The following is a 16,762-nucleotide window of genomic DNA, read 5'->3' on the forward strand; positions in this document are numbered from 1 at the left end:
TGACCTACTAGATTTCAGTTTTATCCCAGCTGCTGCCCAATATGACCACTGATAATTACCAGTGAATATGTGTTAGTGATATTAAGCAGATATCCAGAAATAGGTAAATAAAACTATGTTGTTATGCATAGATTTTTCATTAGGTAATGGGTCTTTCAATAGGTGCTTGACTCCTGATGCAGAGACTCGTCCAGACATAGTAGAAGTCAGTTCAATGATATCTGATGTGATGATGAAGTATTTAGATGGATTGTCCACCTCCCAATTTGCTTTGGAGAAGAAGCTGGAGCGCGAGAGGAGACGCACTCAGAGATATTTCATGGAGGCTAATAAGAATGCAGTGACATGTCACCAGCAGCTTGCCATCTTATCTCATGTAAGTAAATGACTTAGGGTTTTGTTTTTTCTTTTATTATTATCACACTGTGCTATGCCTGTACATTTTGGGGACTAATAAAATATATGCATTTCTCAATTAAAGGGCTTATTGTTTTATAAAAATTAAAGTTGAAATCCATGCAGATTTTAAAATTTATTTTAAACTTGTTATTTATTAATTTTCCCATGTGCACACAAATACAGTAACAGTTACAATATCTTACAACCTACCTTCATCCAATATTGAAAATGGCATGAATCAGACTGAAATATACTGGCTCTTGCGTTTTTAATAGAATCTGCTAACGTTTAATTATGTATGCACATTTTTAAATGGTTAGTTAATAGCAAAATGTACACTTGGCCGCAATGGAATAATTCTGTGCATGATTCACAAACGATGGCACCTAGAAAGTGGCACCTACACATATTTAATTTTTAATTACAGGTTGGTAGATAAAGAGTAGTGAGCTGATAGTGTATTTGCTAAGCTTGTCTTGGTATCTGATATAGTTATTTAGAAGCATCTTTTACAGTTCTTTCATTTTGCTTCAGGCTTTGTTTTGTGAGCTTGTGTTTTGTGAGCTTAGTCAAGGATTTCAGTGTTTTACTTAATGAAGGTCAGCTCATATGTATTCTTGGAGAATTTACTGAAAAAATGACAGAAAAAAGTTTTCCACAGTAAAAACTCACAGTATAAATTATTATAAACACAAGAAAAAAGTAAAGTTATGATAATTTATACAGCTATACTGGTAGATTCAGTAATCACATCTCTCTGAGGAGGGCACTTGTTAACTCTTCTGTTATTTGGGCTCACCCTTATAGCTCTCACTGAAAATCTCTGTCTCCTAGAAAAAGATTGAGAGTAGCTCCCAGTCCCCATCCAGTGGATTTCTTAAAGATGCTTCCTTGTCTTCATCACTAGCTCAGTATAACATTTCATGGAACAAGTAACTTATTTTTGCATTGCATAGTTTTGCCTTAATTTTCCAAATCTCCCACTCCAATAAAACAATGTTTATTAAATTATTCCAATTCAGATTTTTTTTTTCCAATTTAAAGGGACACCAACACACATCACACTGGTGTGAAATTTTTGTGCTATGGTTACAAGTCAATCATGAAGGTAAGGTAATCATGAAAGAAATGTATTGGGGAAAATATTTTCCCTCCTCTCCCCTGGCCCCCTCTGCTGCCAGTTTGCTTTCCACATATGAAAGCTCACTTCGTTTATAGTCATTTTCAGTATCTTTGGATGGTCAGTTTCATTTCCTGTCTCATGCACTAAAATGATAACAAAACTGTCATCATGCACAGCGGTGGAAGAGCTCATGAGAGTGCTTGCCAGGTTTTGGAAAATGGTGTATAAATAGGCAATTAAAAAAATAAAAATCTTACTGTAGGTTAAAAACTAAAAATGTATTTATTTTTATACACATACATTATACAACAGTATGAAACCAAGCAATTTATATTTAAACATTCTCCTAACAACTGTAATAACTTGAGTTCGCTGTGCTTTACTTTAATAAAACTAGCATATAAAATACAAATTTTCTTAGTTTTAAATCCTGGTTCTGGTTCTGTGATATTAAGGGGCACCTAGGAGCCTTACTGTCATGTATGCTTGCCTTTTACCCAGATGAGCAATCTGGAGGATCTTCAGGCCTCAGTCCATGGCCAGGGTCTATAATGCTGCTTAGTAAGAAGCTCCTCCAGATGATTTCCCCATCTTCCTGAGGATCCTGATCCTATTTGTGTTCAACACACAGGATGCAGAAGCTACTGCATGGATTTCCTGTCTCGGCTAGGGAGAAGCTCAAAAGAGGAATTTGTTGCCATTTTCATTTTAGAAAATTTATACTTTGTAGGGGTTGTATGGGAGAGGTTGTAATCTCACTGCCCTTCAATTGTCTTGTGGCATGTGGGGTTCTTTGACATTATGGCCCTTAAATACTGCCCTGGGCTGAAAGTTCCATTGTGAAGTATGTGACCGTAGCAACAAGCATAATATGTAGAGTAATTCACCCCATTGCCATAGAATTGTGCTTCAGAATCTGAGCCGCCTCTTTGAGTGGTTGCAGACATGTATTCCACGCAGGTTTGTGCGTTCCCAGCACACTGAAGCCAGAAAACGTTGCCTAGAAGTACCCATAGGAACAATGCTTATGCCCTCTGGTCATATAGCCCCGCCTGAGGCTATTTAAAGGCAGTGCCATGCCAATTCCCTCAGTTCCTTCTTACCATCCACAGCTTGAGTCAGAACATTCTATGTTGTGTCTCACCTCATCCTTTTCTATCAGTGTTTCTATGATTTTGTTGTATATAGTGTATATGTTGTATTTATTGTTAGCTATAGCAGTACCCTTAGGTTTTAGGTAGTTAGTAGTTAAGTAGGATTTAGCCTGGTGGGCTGCCCTTGCCAGGTTTTAAACACTGCCCATTGTGCAAGGTAGCTATCCTTATTACTGCCCCCCCTACACACACTCGTAGTTTATTGTACCTAGAAGAGAAGGGCACATTATGGAAAGGTGCTCCATCTGTAAGTCATTTAAGATGAGAATGTAGGTGTCAAGAGACTTGTGCATTTCCTTTGGTTCTGGGAAGCTTAACTTTGGACACCCATGTTTTAAAAACTTGGCCTTTGTATGTCAGGCATCTAACATTTAATAGAATCTGTACAATAAATTTAAAGTAAGTTACTTTTATTTAATTACTGTAGAAATACCTGTTGGATTACATAGTCACCTTCCATTATCATTTCATGATTACACATGATCTCAGGAGTTGGCTACCTTAGCTGTAATGCTTAGAAGCTCTGAGGAAGCAAACACATTCACATATCCTGGGATGTAATTTCTATAACTGCCAGCTTTTTCCACTTAAAATATCAAAATTAAAAAACCAATTCAGGCTAAATTTGACATTTGGCTGAAAGTTTGGAGAATATATTATTGCCCTTATATAAATCGATGGTACGCCCACATCTTGAATACTGTGTACAGATGTGGTCTCCTCATCTCAAAAAAGATATACTGGCACTAGAAAAGGTTCAGAGAAGGGCAACTAAAATGATTAGGGGTTTGGAACGGGTCCCATATGAGGAGAGATTAAAGAGGCTAGGACTTTTCAGCTTGGAAAAGAGGAGACTAAGGGGGGATATGATAGAGATATATAAAATCATTAGTGATGTGGAAAAAGTAGATAAGGAAAAGTTATTTACTTATTCCCATAATACAAGAACTAGGGGCCACCAAATGAAATTAATGGGCAGCAAGTTTAAAACAAATAAAAGGAAGTTCTTCTTTACACAGCGCACAGTCAACTTGTGGAACTCCTTGCCTGAGGAGGTTGTGAAGGCTAGGACTATAATAGTGTTTAAAAGAGAACTGGATAAATTCATGGAGGTTAAGTCCATTAATGGCTATTAGCCAGGATGGGTAAGAAATGGTGTCCCTAGCCTCTGTTTGTCAGAGGTGGAGATGGATGGCAGGAGAGAGATCACTTGATCATTACCTGTTAGGTTCACTCCTTCTGGGGCACCTTGCATTGGCCACTGTTGGTAGACAGGATACTGGGCTAGATGGACCTTTGGTCTGACCCAGTATGGCTGTTCTTATGTTCTTATATTCTGCAGGAAATTCCAACATTTCAAAATTTCTTTACATTCTAAATCAGTATGAAAAGTTGAAATTTCAGAATTTCTCTAAGTGGAAATTCCCAAAAAATTGATTTGGAAGCATTCCAAACCTTTTATTTTGCTAATGTCAAAACATTTTGTTTTGATTAGGTAAAATTGTTTCATTTTGAAAATGTCAAAACATAATACAAAATATTACATATTATACACAGAAGTAAAATATAAAGATAAACTATAATATTAAAATTAAATTATAAAAATCAAAATGAAATTAAACAATAGTCAAAATGAAACATTTTTACCTTATTGAAATGAAACATTGACACTGAAATTAAATGTTTTTATTAAGCAAAAAATGAAAATGACTTTTTCCCATAGAAAATTTCATCAAAAGCGACACATTCTTGAAAACATTTCAAAGGCATTTTCTGATGGATAACTTCTCTCAAAATTTTGTGACCAGTTCTACTTCAATTGCTCTCAAAAAATTAAGTAGAGAGATAAGTACTGAGTGAGGTCTTTTACATGCTTTGATTGGGGGCCAGGAGTCTGATGTGCCCTTTTCATCTTAGTGAGGCCCCCTTTGTCGTCATAGACAGGCAGTTGAAAAAAATACAGACTGGATGCTTTTTGTATTTCCCAGTAACCTGAATAAGTAGATATTCTTTCAGCCTTCCCAATTTTCAGTGCCTTCTTGGAAGGATTGTCACTTTTGTCCCATTCTGCAATTGTGATTTGGTCATTTTGGTGCTTATCTTTTATATCACTATTCCATTGGGAGCTGAACTTTCGTTTATTTGTACATGAATAAACTCTTTATTTTTAACTTGACAAGTTCAAATATTATGCCCTTTTGGATAGGTTCAAAAATCTCTGCGTTACCTGAATATTAGAGCTCCCTTCCTGAAATGCATTGGGATCTCTTTGCACTGTTCCACCAACACAAAGCAGCTCTACAGTCAGTGCAGTGGCTGGAATCCAGCAGTAATATAGAAGCAGCTCCTACACTTTCCCTCCCAATGAATGGCAAGTGGCATGGCCTGGGCTTTTCGGTGCCCAAGTAATCCCTGGTTGCTGTGACTGCCCCCCCACCCCACCCCACCCCGAGGCTATTGGCAGCTAGTGTCATGAAGAGCAACTGTAACTTACACAATAAAACTGGACAGTCACATAACCAGCTCAGAATCAGGGGAGTTCAAAGTGACCTAATTCCACTTTTGCCTTGCAATCCTCTACCATCTCTAAACTGAGCTCTGCACTCCCTAGCCACAGCTAAGGATGGTGGCCCTACTTCTGATAACCTTGCATTTGTTTCCAAGTATCATCTGCATTACAAGGTAAAAATGTAGTTAGCAAAACAGTTATGAGTTTGTTATTTTTACTCTTGTCAGCTCCGGAACACAAATAAAAATTGGATTAGTTTAATGTTTATTTTTATTTTCCTCTTCATCTGTGCCTAGATGTATCTTTTACTTGATGGATTTGAGTATTATTCATTGATGAGGGTTAAATTAAATACAACTTCAGCCAGTCAGATACCAGTTCATTCCTAAAAGTATTTTTCTTTTAAAACAATTGTGTATGTATGCATAGGCTGGTCTCTTATTAGTTGAAACAAATAATATGTTTGTTTTCAAATCAGGCAGAATGAAACAGGTTATTAATGCATAATACAATCTTGACTTTAATTTAAAATATGCAAACCTTGTACTTGTTGTGATTACAGTTTCATGGAGGCAGCTTATATCTGCACAATTTTTTTTTAATTGAACAAGGACCATTATTTGTCTTGAAAATCTAACCCTCCATGAACTGTTATCTTCTTCCTCCTTTTGCTCTATTGATCTCATCCTGATGCTGCTCCATTTTGGCATTTAAGTAGCACATATTTGAACTACAGTTTAAGAACTGGAAGCTATTTTTTGTATGATTAAAAGAAACCTGGAAGAGGTTGCTTGCTTAAACATAGTATAGTATAGTATTATCAGTAAACTTTTACAGTATTTGGGAGAATAAGATACATCCATTGTGAAAAATGTTTTGGTGGTATTATTTTTCCAAGAGTTGCTGAATGTGGTAAATTAGCCATTTCTTGTATGATTTATTTTCTAAATTGTCAGCTGTGAAAATGTGTGATCAATATATCAAGGACATTAGAAAGACAAGGACAAGCATATTCATTAATTTCATTTAGTTGTCCTTGAAGAAATATGTTAACGGTGGGATACCCAAAGATTTATAAACCTTTAAACAGGGTGTGGCTGGATGATATTATTATTTATGTTATCTTAGCCTGTAGGAGCCCCAGTCATGGATTGGAACCCCATTGTACTAGGTGCTATACAAACACAGAACAAAAGACTGTGTGATTAACTTTAACCATGCTTACAGAAACTCTTGATTTCCTGAGTACAATATTCTCAAAAAAGAGGAGGATCTAAGAAGTGTATTCTTGGTGGAGCCACCCAGCAGGGAGAGACATGTTACACCATGCCCCAAGGAGGTACCAGTGGTGAGTCAACCCCTTCACAACGGTTGGAGAATGCAGGCATCCTTCCCACCCCTGGAGAGCAGGGGGACTGACTGATCCAGACAGACAAATACCCTAGACTTAAAGGTGTGGCTTGATAGGACGGACAACATGAATATAGAGTGTCTTCTCAAACGGATGACTGAAAACCATCAGCAGCAACTCCTGCAGCAAATAGCTGCCCAGCAGAATCAGCTGGTCCGGGTCTTATGGGCAGAACAGCAGGAACAGCAGCAAAGGCTGTTCCAATAAGTATTGGCCCTGATGGAGCCTTTGGGTCTCCACACGGTTTCCCCTCCAGCGACTATAGCCCAGGCCAAGTGGCCCCACCCATGGCAGTAAAACTCACAAAGACGGGCCCTGGGGACAACCCAGAGGCTTTCTTGGTAATGTCTGAGTAAGGTGGAGATGGCAACCCAGTGCCACCTGACCAGTGGGCCACCCTGTTGTCACCTTACCTGACAGGAGCTGGTATGCCATAAGGCCAGTACCTGCATACCAGGGATTGGACACAGTGTCTGCCCAATACTATGTCCGGGTAAAAGTAGCTATACTTGACTACCTTGACATCTGACACAAGTTCTCCGGGTAGAAATACTTCCAGGGAGCCTGGCCCCACATGGTCATCCAGAAATTAAGAGACCCCCACAGAAAGGCCACAAGGAAGCAATGTTGCCCCTCCTGCCTTACAGGCACCAGTGGTTAGTCAACCCCTTCACACCCCTCATGAGGGTCTAGGTGAATTGTGTCCCTTTTTCTCAGGAGTTCACCCCTCCTTACACTGAGTTCCTGTCTTTGCCCAACTCGTCTCAAAACTTCCTGCCAGGTTTCTAATTCCGGCTTCTTCCTCAATCCCTTTCCCCTTGGAAGGATCAGAGCTCCTACCCCTTCCTGGTCTCCTCCATGCCAGAGAGACTCACAACTGGTCCTACTATTTCCATGATTTCTCTGAGAATGAGGAAAGCAGACCTATATATAACCAGCATGCTGTATCAGCAGCCCACTGTTTTCATAGTTGTTGAACTGCAAGTCTCAGAATCCTTCTATTTTCTATTGTAAAGCATAAGTCTTAACTGTGCAGGACAAATGACTTCTGTGCAAGTTTTGATGCATTTCTTAAGAGCAGCTGAAGTCTGTATTTTAGCAAAATGCTATAATCCCAGCCACCAAGTGCAGTGATTTCAGATTTGGGTGTAGGATCTGTCTGAGACAGACGATCCGGGAGAATTAGAAGTTGAAATGTAGATTTTTTTCATTGTGCTCCGAAAGCCCAAGAATCAGATTTTCAATGTCCTGCCTTGCCTCAACTTTCTGATGGCCCTTGATAGGAGGAGGGAAGGCATAATGGAAAATCTTGCTCCAATCTTGCCCCATCTTGAACAAAAGCCCTTTCTTATTTTTAAGTATATAAGTTAAATAAATTGTCTCTCACCTCTTACTGATCTTTAAAAAACTATTGCTATACATGAACCACACTTCTGCTTCCTTTCCAAGTGCTCTGTGGCGTTAAGCTGTCTAGAGCACTCCCTACTCCTATTCCTCTCTATAATCACCATCTTCCCGACATTGGTGTATCAGTGCAATATCTGACACACACACTCTCTCTCCTCATCCATGTACTTATATGGCCCTCGTCACCAAGGATATGAGCACTATCAGAAGACTGTATCTTCCACTTTCAAAGGGGTGACCTCTGTATATAATCTCTTCCATTTCTAACTTCTAGGAACAAAAAACCTTATACCATTAAGTTTCTTTCTGACCTGTTCGCAACACAAACATTCAGAAATGATTGAACGTTTTTAAAAATGTAATAAAAAGAAAGTTATTGCTCTTTGGCTTGGGTCTTTTTTGCCACATTTCAGCCCAAAGCGTTTTCATACTAGAAATATAAAACCCTAAAATAAAAGGCCGGTGGGGTGGGCGTAGAGGGTTATAATTATCACTCTTAATTGCAGAGCAGTGGTGATACCACTATAATAAATGGCATAAAAACACTTGAACACATTAATGAGACTAGATTTATTTATTTATTTAACATCCTTCCTGCGCCTCTGGGGGTGGGGGTGGAAACCAACATAGTCTATTCCTCTCTATCACTTGCTGCTGCTTCCATATGCTCTATGGTGTTGGTAGATAGCTAGGACTAAATTTATACTCAGCTCTGGCAGATTGATAGCCGGAGATGGAGAGTCCTCTTTGTTCAGAGATTAACTAAACAGACTTTGTCTATGGATCTTTTATAATCTTGCAGGTGTCACACTGCTTCAAGGCTGCAGGACACATTTAGCCAGTTCCAGCGCAGCCTCCAGAGCATGTCTGAAGAATGTTTCTGTCACGGAGAATTGAGTCTGTAAGACTCAATTCACACATTTTAGGCAGCATTACTTTCTTGATTTGGTGTCTAGATCTGATGCCAGTTTGGGAGAGTAATCTTGCAATCTTTTTATTTAACTAGCTTTTCCTCTGACCTTTTGAGGGCTGTTTATTACCAGTTAATCTCTCCAGGGTAGGGTTCAATATTAACAATACTCAAACGATTTGTAATTCTTCAAATAGATTATCAGCACAATACTATACTGCCCAACCTTCACTCCCATTTCTTCAAGTCTTTTGTTAGTTTTTGATTAAATGGAAAAGAACTAGGGATATGACTCCTGTAAACCTTGTGCTAAATGTTCAGTTCCTCAAAAGAGAATGCTCATGCCCCAAGTGCTTAGGCACTGGTTTCCAGAGGCACATGTTTATCCCAACAACACTGATAATTTACTCAGTTACTTGGCAAGTACATTTTCTTTTTTGAGTATTTACTCCTGGGAACCAGTCATAACCTTTTCAGGTTCTCTCCTCTGTATCTCTCATGCTAGTAAAACTAGCAAATTGTTTTGATTAAAGCTGAAGTTTGGCAAACAGCCCCACAATATGATTTGATATTGCTTTGGATATTTCATAAAACAGTTTAATTATTTCTGCACCGGATATGTATATTTCATTCATCACAAAAAACTGTTATTGGGATTGTTACTATAAATCCACTAATGCATTTAAAAATGCCTAAATGAAGAATGGTAATTATCCAATAGACCTGATTTGTTCAATTGGAGTCATTTTAGTCTATTGGTCACAAGGAGCTTTTTTTTAAAAAAAACTCCATAATATTGTAATTATGTGATAAAGTGGAAAGTTTCTGAAAAGGCTGTTTCTACATCTGGGAAAAATAATATAATTTTTGGAGTTTGGTAGTGAAAATGTATTTGACAGAAATGCTAGAAAAATATATTTATAAATATACGAATGATTACCCACCAATGTCAGAAAAAGAGGACAGGGTATATGTTAACGTCTTTATTTGAAACTTCCTTTTGTCTAGTTTTCCATCCATTAGACTGTGTACACTTTTTTGTGATTAAACATTTAAGTAACATATTTATCCAATCAGCACATGAGCGCTAGATAGGACAAATCTTTGAAATTCTAAACAGAAGGAAGAAAAAAACATACATTTGATTCTATATTGGGAGGAACATGCCATCCATACTTCAGTGCATCACCATTTTCTCTTTATTGGACAATCTCCTATGGGCTGAAATGATTATAGGCAAAAGAGATTTCATATATGTACCATCCATTCACTAATTCCAATGATGACCTTGGGAGAAATCTGTTAAAGCAAGAAAAGAACCTCACGAAGAGAGGGAATTCTGGAGAAGACAGCAACAGTGAGAGAACTCTCCTCCCATCCCAGCCAATTCCTAACTGAAATTCATTGTATTTCCATCAGGAGGTCAGCAGCTGGGACTACATCTTACCTAATTGAAGATAAATGCATCAAAAGTCACTGGATAGATCTCCACTTTTGGGTCACATCATCAACAACATGTGGTATCAGAATGCTCTTTAGATTGAGGCTTCTAGAAATTCCACATGAAGGCAGCACCCCTAAAATTTTAGATATCCTTTTTTCCCTGTTCCTGAAGCATTAAAGCGTCTTACTTCACTCATACTGTCTGAGAGAAATTTGTTTTATTCTTAAAAATGATGTTGCTTTTAAGATTAATTTTTAAATTGCTACAATTTATCTTCAGGTGCACATTGAAAATTAAGTTTTCCATGTTACTACCCTATTGTAATGTGATAACACTGGAATCTACAGTCCTAAATAGTACCTGCTTATATAATAATAAGTTTTACTATTGTAGTCATCAGTCTGGTATATGAGTACCTCATCTGCATTAATAAATTTATCTTCTACACACGTTGAGGCAGGGAAGTATTGCTATTGCCATTTTACAGACGGAAAAATTGAGGAACAGAAAATTGTGAAGTACCAAAGATTCCTTGTGAAGCCTTTGGCAGAGTTTCCTAAATCCTAGTCCAGTACTGAGCCATAAGGTTATCCTTCCTGTTAGGTGTTGCAATGGAAATTCCTGAGGATTCATTTATTTAGCCGTCTGGATTGAGTTATAGAATTGGGAATGTGGGAGAGAATGGAGGGAATAATTGGCTTAAACTATTGGGCAGTTAGCACTACAGTCAGTATTCAGGAGTTTCACTAAGTGACCTTCAAAGGAGCGAAGGAGTTGGGATCACATTCATTTTGTACAGCCATGGTGAGATGACAGTCACCTTAGGGAAGGTGTAGGGAGAAGGTCTGACAATCAGTTAATATCCAGAAGGGCAAGTACCTAAGACAGCACCTTTCGTAAATGCAGACTGTTTGGGAGAAACTTTATTGTCCCCTGAAATTACTGAATATTAAAGTACAATAATACAAATAATTAATAATAATAAAGTTAATGATTTGTTTTATGTTCTTTTTATATATTGTTCCTATCTTTACATGTAATAGCTATTGTCTGTAAGTAAATTCATCCTTTGTTTTACATTATCCTGTTGGAGTGTTGCGTGATAAAAGGGAATAGGAGATAAATAATATAAACTGGTCTGCCTTCAAAACACGTCTCATTAAAATAGAGGCATAAGAGGGATCAGAGAGCTCTACTGTGTCCTGAAAAGCTATAAACAATCAGAGTGGTGGTTGGAGCATTTTATATTCTTTAAAGACCTCCTTGTTATGGACAGATTCAGCACATACAGGAGACACTTACGACAGCAGTATAAGTTGTATGCCAGTTTTTTATTTTCTTAGCTTTATGTCAGCAATAATAACCAGAATCAGGTTGGTTCCAATTCATGAGGTTTCTGAGGCATATACATCAAGCTTACTTTATTATTATTATTATTTTTTTACTAAACTTGATTGCCTTACACACTTTGTTATGTCAAGAAACCTGTCTGCTTTTAATTGTCCAAGCTGAAAGAGGTTAAATCTCTCATCTTGGTTGTCTGTGGGACCTGTCTGTCTTTGTTCAATATTTCTATTTTTAAATTAAATATTTGTTCATATTTTCATATTGTTCCCCTTTTAGTTTGTAGAGAACACATATGGTGAAAAAGAGCTTTGTTGGTACTCTTTGCAACCTATTTTTGGAGTTGAAATACAATTTCTAGGACATCTTTTATATAAAAAGTAAAAATCATTTCAGATAAGTAAAAGGGCTCTACCATAAATGCAGAATCACTGGTAGGATGAGAGAGCAGGACAAGCAGCCGAGCAAGAACTATAGTACGTTTTTATGAATTATGACTTTTTATTGTCAGATTTTATAATGAGCCTTGGACATTGTTGTAAAAAGGAAAATTGGTAATATTTCCTTCACTTGTTCTCTTCTTTGTTCTTCATTGTTAGGAGCATTCTGAGAAGTCAAGCCTCAGCAGCAGCAGCAGTGGAGCAGCCAGTTTCAAAAGCGAATTTTCAGAAACAACTGACATTCCAACCGAAAACTTTCATCCAACATGTGGAAAAGATGAAGACAGAACATGTGATGAAATCCTATCAGATGACAAGTACACTTTAGAAAACTCTGAGAAAGGTAGTCAGTAGCAGAAGAAACACCAGGAATGTTAGCATTCTGCTTAGAGCTTGGTTAAAAGCTTCCTTTCTGCTTTTATTTTTATGCACAGATGTCTTCTCTGAATTAGATGATGAGCTGGACATATCAGATAATTCCAGCAGCTCCAGTTCAAGTCCTTTGAAAGAATCTGCATTTGGTGAGTTTCTTTAAGCATGAAGCAATACACTGATTTCTAACAGTAAGATATCTGAGTTGTTCTGAAATATTTGGGTATTTTCTGATTAATTGCAAGTTCACCATCTGTTGTGAGAACAAAGGCCCCCAGTAAAAGAAGACTAAGGGTATGTCTACACTACGAGAGTAGTTCGATTTTACTTAAATCGAATATGTGGAATCGATATTACAAAATCGAACGTGTGTGTCCACACTAAGGACAGTAATTCGACTTTGTGAGTCCACACTAACGGGGAAAGCGTCGACATTGGAAGCGGTGCACTGTGGGCAGCTATCCCACAGTTCCCGCAGTCCCCGCTGCCCATTGGAATTCTGGGTCGAGCCGCCAATGCCTTCTGGGTAAAAAAATGTGTTGAGGGTGCTTTTGGGTAACTGTCGTCATCCGTCCATCACTCCCACCCTCCCTGAAAGCGCCGGCGGGAAATCAGTTCGCGCACTTTTCTGGTCAGTGACAGCGCGGACGCCACAGCAGTGCGAGCATGGAGTCCGCTGCGACCATCGCTGCAGTTATGGCCGTTGTCAACACCTCGCAGCTTATCATCCACCTTTCCCAGAGGCAGATGCAGAGAAATCAGGCGAGGAGGTTACGGCAGCGCGGTGAGGGCCTGAAGTCTGAGAGTGGCACAGACCTGTCAGAAAGCACGGGACCCAGCGCCGAGGACATCACGGTGGCAATGGGTCATGTGGATGTTGTGGAACGGCGATTCTGGGCCCGGGAAACAAGCACGGACTGGTGGGACCGCATAGTGCTGCAGCTCTGGGATGAATCCCAGTGGCTGCGAAACTTTCGCATGCGGAAGGGGACTTTCCTGGAACTTTGTGAGTTGCTGTCCCCTGCCCTGAAGCGCAATGACACCCGGATGCGAGCAGCCCTGACTGTCCAGAAGCGAGTGGCCATAGCCCTCTGGAAACTTGCAACGCCAGACAGCTACCGGTAAGTCGCGAACCACTTTGGCGTGGGCAAATCTACCGTGGGGGTTGTTGTCATGCAAGTAGCCAACGCAATCGTTGAGGTACTGCTCTCAAAGGTAGTGACCCTGGGAAACGCGCAGGTCATCATAGATGGCTTCGCCGCGATGGGATTCCCAAACTGCGGTGGGGCTATAGATGGAACTCACATCCCTATCCTGGGACCGGACCACCAGGCCAGCCAGTACATTAACAGAAAGGGCTACTTTTCAATGGTGCTGCAAGCACTGGTGGACCATAGGGGACGTTTTACAAACATCAACGTCGGATGGCCGGGCAAGGTTCATGACGCTCGTGTTTTCAGGAACTCTGGTCTGTTTAGACGGCTGCAGGAAGGTATTTACTTCCTGGACCACAAAATAACTCTTGGGGATGTGGAGATGCCTACTGTGATCCTCGGGGACCCAGCCTACCCGCTAATGCCCTGGCTCATGAAGCCCTATACTGGCGCCCTGGACACTGAAAAAGAACTATTCAACTACCCGCTGAGCAAGTGCAGAATGGTGGTGGAGTGTGCTTTTGGCCGTCTCAAGGGGAGATGGAGAAGCTTACTGACTCGCTGTGATCTCAGCGATCCCCATTGTTATTGCAGCTTGCTGTGTGCTCCACAATCTCTGTGAGAGCAAGGGGGAGACCTTTATGGCGGGGTGGGAGGTTGAGGCAAATAGCCTGGCTGCTGATTACGCCCAGCCAGACAGCCGGGCGATTAGAAGAGCCCAGAGGGACGCGCTGTGCATCCGGGAGGCTTTGAAAGCTAGGTTCCTGAGTGAGCAGGGTAACCTGTGACTTTTCAGTTTGTGTACAGAGAAGCTGAACCTGCCCCCGTTTCTTTACCCACTAAATGTTCAGTATCCTCTCCAGTTACATACCCCGTTCCCCCCCTTCCAACACACGTTTAAAAATAAAATCACTTCAATTTTGTTAATGAACACCGTTTTCTTTATTACTGTTTTTGCGGGAATGTTTTAAACCTGGGACGCAGACTGCGGTGGGGAGCGGGTGTAGTGTGGTGATGCAAATGACGCTTCTAAACTCCAGGAATGACAGGCTCCGCAGTGGTGGACTGGTTGTTTCAACGGAGCCTGCCACCCCTCCTGATCGGTACTGTGTGTGTGTGTGTGTGGGGGGCTATGTGACTTTGTGGCAGGGGGAGGACGGTTACAGATCCCCTGCTGCGTGGCTCTGTGATCCAGGATAAGGACCGCTGCATAAGATCTGTAACTGCCCTCCCCCGCCACAAAGTCACAGAGCAACCCCCCCCCCCCACACACACACAGAACATGAAAACCACCTCCCAGACTGACCAGGGTAACTAGTGACTGCACTGTGTATGTGCCCTGCTGCTGAACCTGCCCCCGCCTCTGTACCCTGCTAAAGGTGACTGTCCTGTCCAATTACCAACCCCCTTCCCCCCCCTTCAGACAGACTTTCCTCCAAAAGAACATGATGGAAACAGTAATTAACATAAACGTATTTTTTATTAGCAACTACACATGAAACTGGGGGGTGAAACTTGGACGGGGGCTTGTGTGAGGCGGGAAGGAAAGGACTTGTCAAATTTTGGGGAATGAGAGCCTTCTAGTACTAGAGCAGTCTGCAGGGGTGGAGTGAGAGTTTTCACGGACTCTGCCGCCCCTCCTTCTTTGGACTTTGGGTGAGGGGGGTATGGGACTTGGTGGCCAGGGAGGGCGGTTACAGATAGACTGCAGCGGGGCTCTGTCCTCCTGCCTCCAGTCCTGCAGAACATCCACAAGGCGCCGGAGCATGTCCGTTTGCTCCCTCATTAGTCCAAGCAGCGTTTGAGTCGCCTGCTGGTCTTCCTGCCGCCACCTCTCCTCCCGTTCCATGTGTGATCGGTGCATTTGGGACAAGTTATCCCTCCACTGGGTCTGCTGTGCTGCCTGGGCTCGGGAGCAGCCCATAAGTTCCGAGAACATGTCCTCCCGTGTCCTCTTCTTCCTACGCCTAATCTGCGCTAGCCTCTGGGAGTGTGATGCCAGGCTAGGTTGTGAGACAGTCGCAGCTGTGGCTGTGGGAATGGGAAAAAGGGAGTGAATTCCTCAGAAAGATAAATGTAGTTGTGAACAAAGAACATAGTCTTTCTCTGTGAACAAGACCATGCACAGCACCTATCACATGCGCACTCAGGACAAGGTCGAATTTTCGGCCTTCGCATTCAGTGCCTGGGGTCTTGCAGTGCAGATCAGAGAAGCGGGGCAGGACACCGGAATTTGTGTAGCAGGCCGACATGGTAAGCCGTAGACTTGTGGCTGCTTAAAACTTTAATAGTAGCACTGGCCTCCTTTCACATTGAAAGCAATGCCAGTCCCTGCTGCCAGCAATCCGGCAAGCATGAACTCTGCCCCTGTCCCACCCCCTCGTGGCTGTCCCAGGGAAAGATCCCTGTACGCCGGTTACAGTTCTGTAAAGGAACGGGCAAGCAGTCCCAATATTAACATTCCCCTACCTAATTCAAAGCAGGTGACCATGAGCGACATCACCCTGATGAGGATCTCAGACACGGAAAAAGAAAGAATGCTTCGGGAAAGCCTGCAAAGACCAGGGCCGTATGCCGCCATGCTCTGCAGGGCAATGATCCCAGAGTACTTGATTGTCTCCTGGCGCGGAAACGTTTCATACCACGGAGGACCCAATAAGGCCGCTCTCCCCAGGAACCTGATGCAAAGGCTTTCCAATTACCTCCAGGAGAGCTTCGTGGAGATGTCCATTGAGGATTTCAGCTCTATCCCCGGACATATAGACCGCATTTTACTGTAGCTGCACTGGCAGGGACTAAACAGTAGAGCGGCTTGGGCAGAACAATCATGCTAAACCGGACATTGTTAGATTTTTTTTCAATAGTTGCACTGCCCAGGACTGAAACGTTAAGCGCCTAGGGCAAACTAATCATGAAAAACCCATTGTTGTTATTGTTAATATTCCTGTTCTGTTAAAAATAAATGTTTAGATGTTTAAAACACTTACTGGCTGATCCTTCCCCTGATTCTGTGTCCGGGTTAACGGCTGGGGACGGTTGGTAGGTGATCTCTGTAAGGGTGATGAAGAGATCCTGGCTGTCGGGGAAATCAGCGT

At 41.3% G+C, this 16,762-nt stretch overlaps 1 protein-coding gene across 3 annotated transcripts in view; it reads left to right on the forward strand.

The window, feature by feature from the left end:
• Positions 1-16,762, forward strand: part of NEK10 (NIMA related kinase 10) — a 141,805-nt gene that overhangs the window by 94,144 nt on the left and 30,899 nt on the right. For all 3 annotated transcript variants that reach the window (XM_065399062.1, XM_065399061.1, XM_065399063.1), the window contains 3 exons: positions 163-376; positions 12,301-12,484; positions 12,576-12,662. In XM_065399062.1, coding sequence (XP_065255134.1) covers positions 163-376; positions 12,301-12,484; positions 12,576-12,662 — 485 coding nt within the window. The remainder of the gene's footprint in view (positions 1-162; positions 377-12,300; positions 12,485-12,575; positions 12,663-16,762) is intronic.

Source organism: Emys orbicularis, chromosome 2, assembly GCF_028017835.1.
Source record: "Emys orbicularis isolate rEmyOrb1 chromosome 2, rEmyOrb1.hap1, whole genome shotgun sequence".
Classification (NCBI taxonomy): Eukaryota; Metazoa; Chordata; order Testudines; family Emydidae; genus Emys; species Emys orbicularis.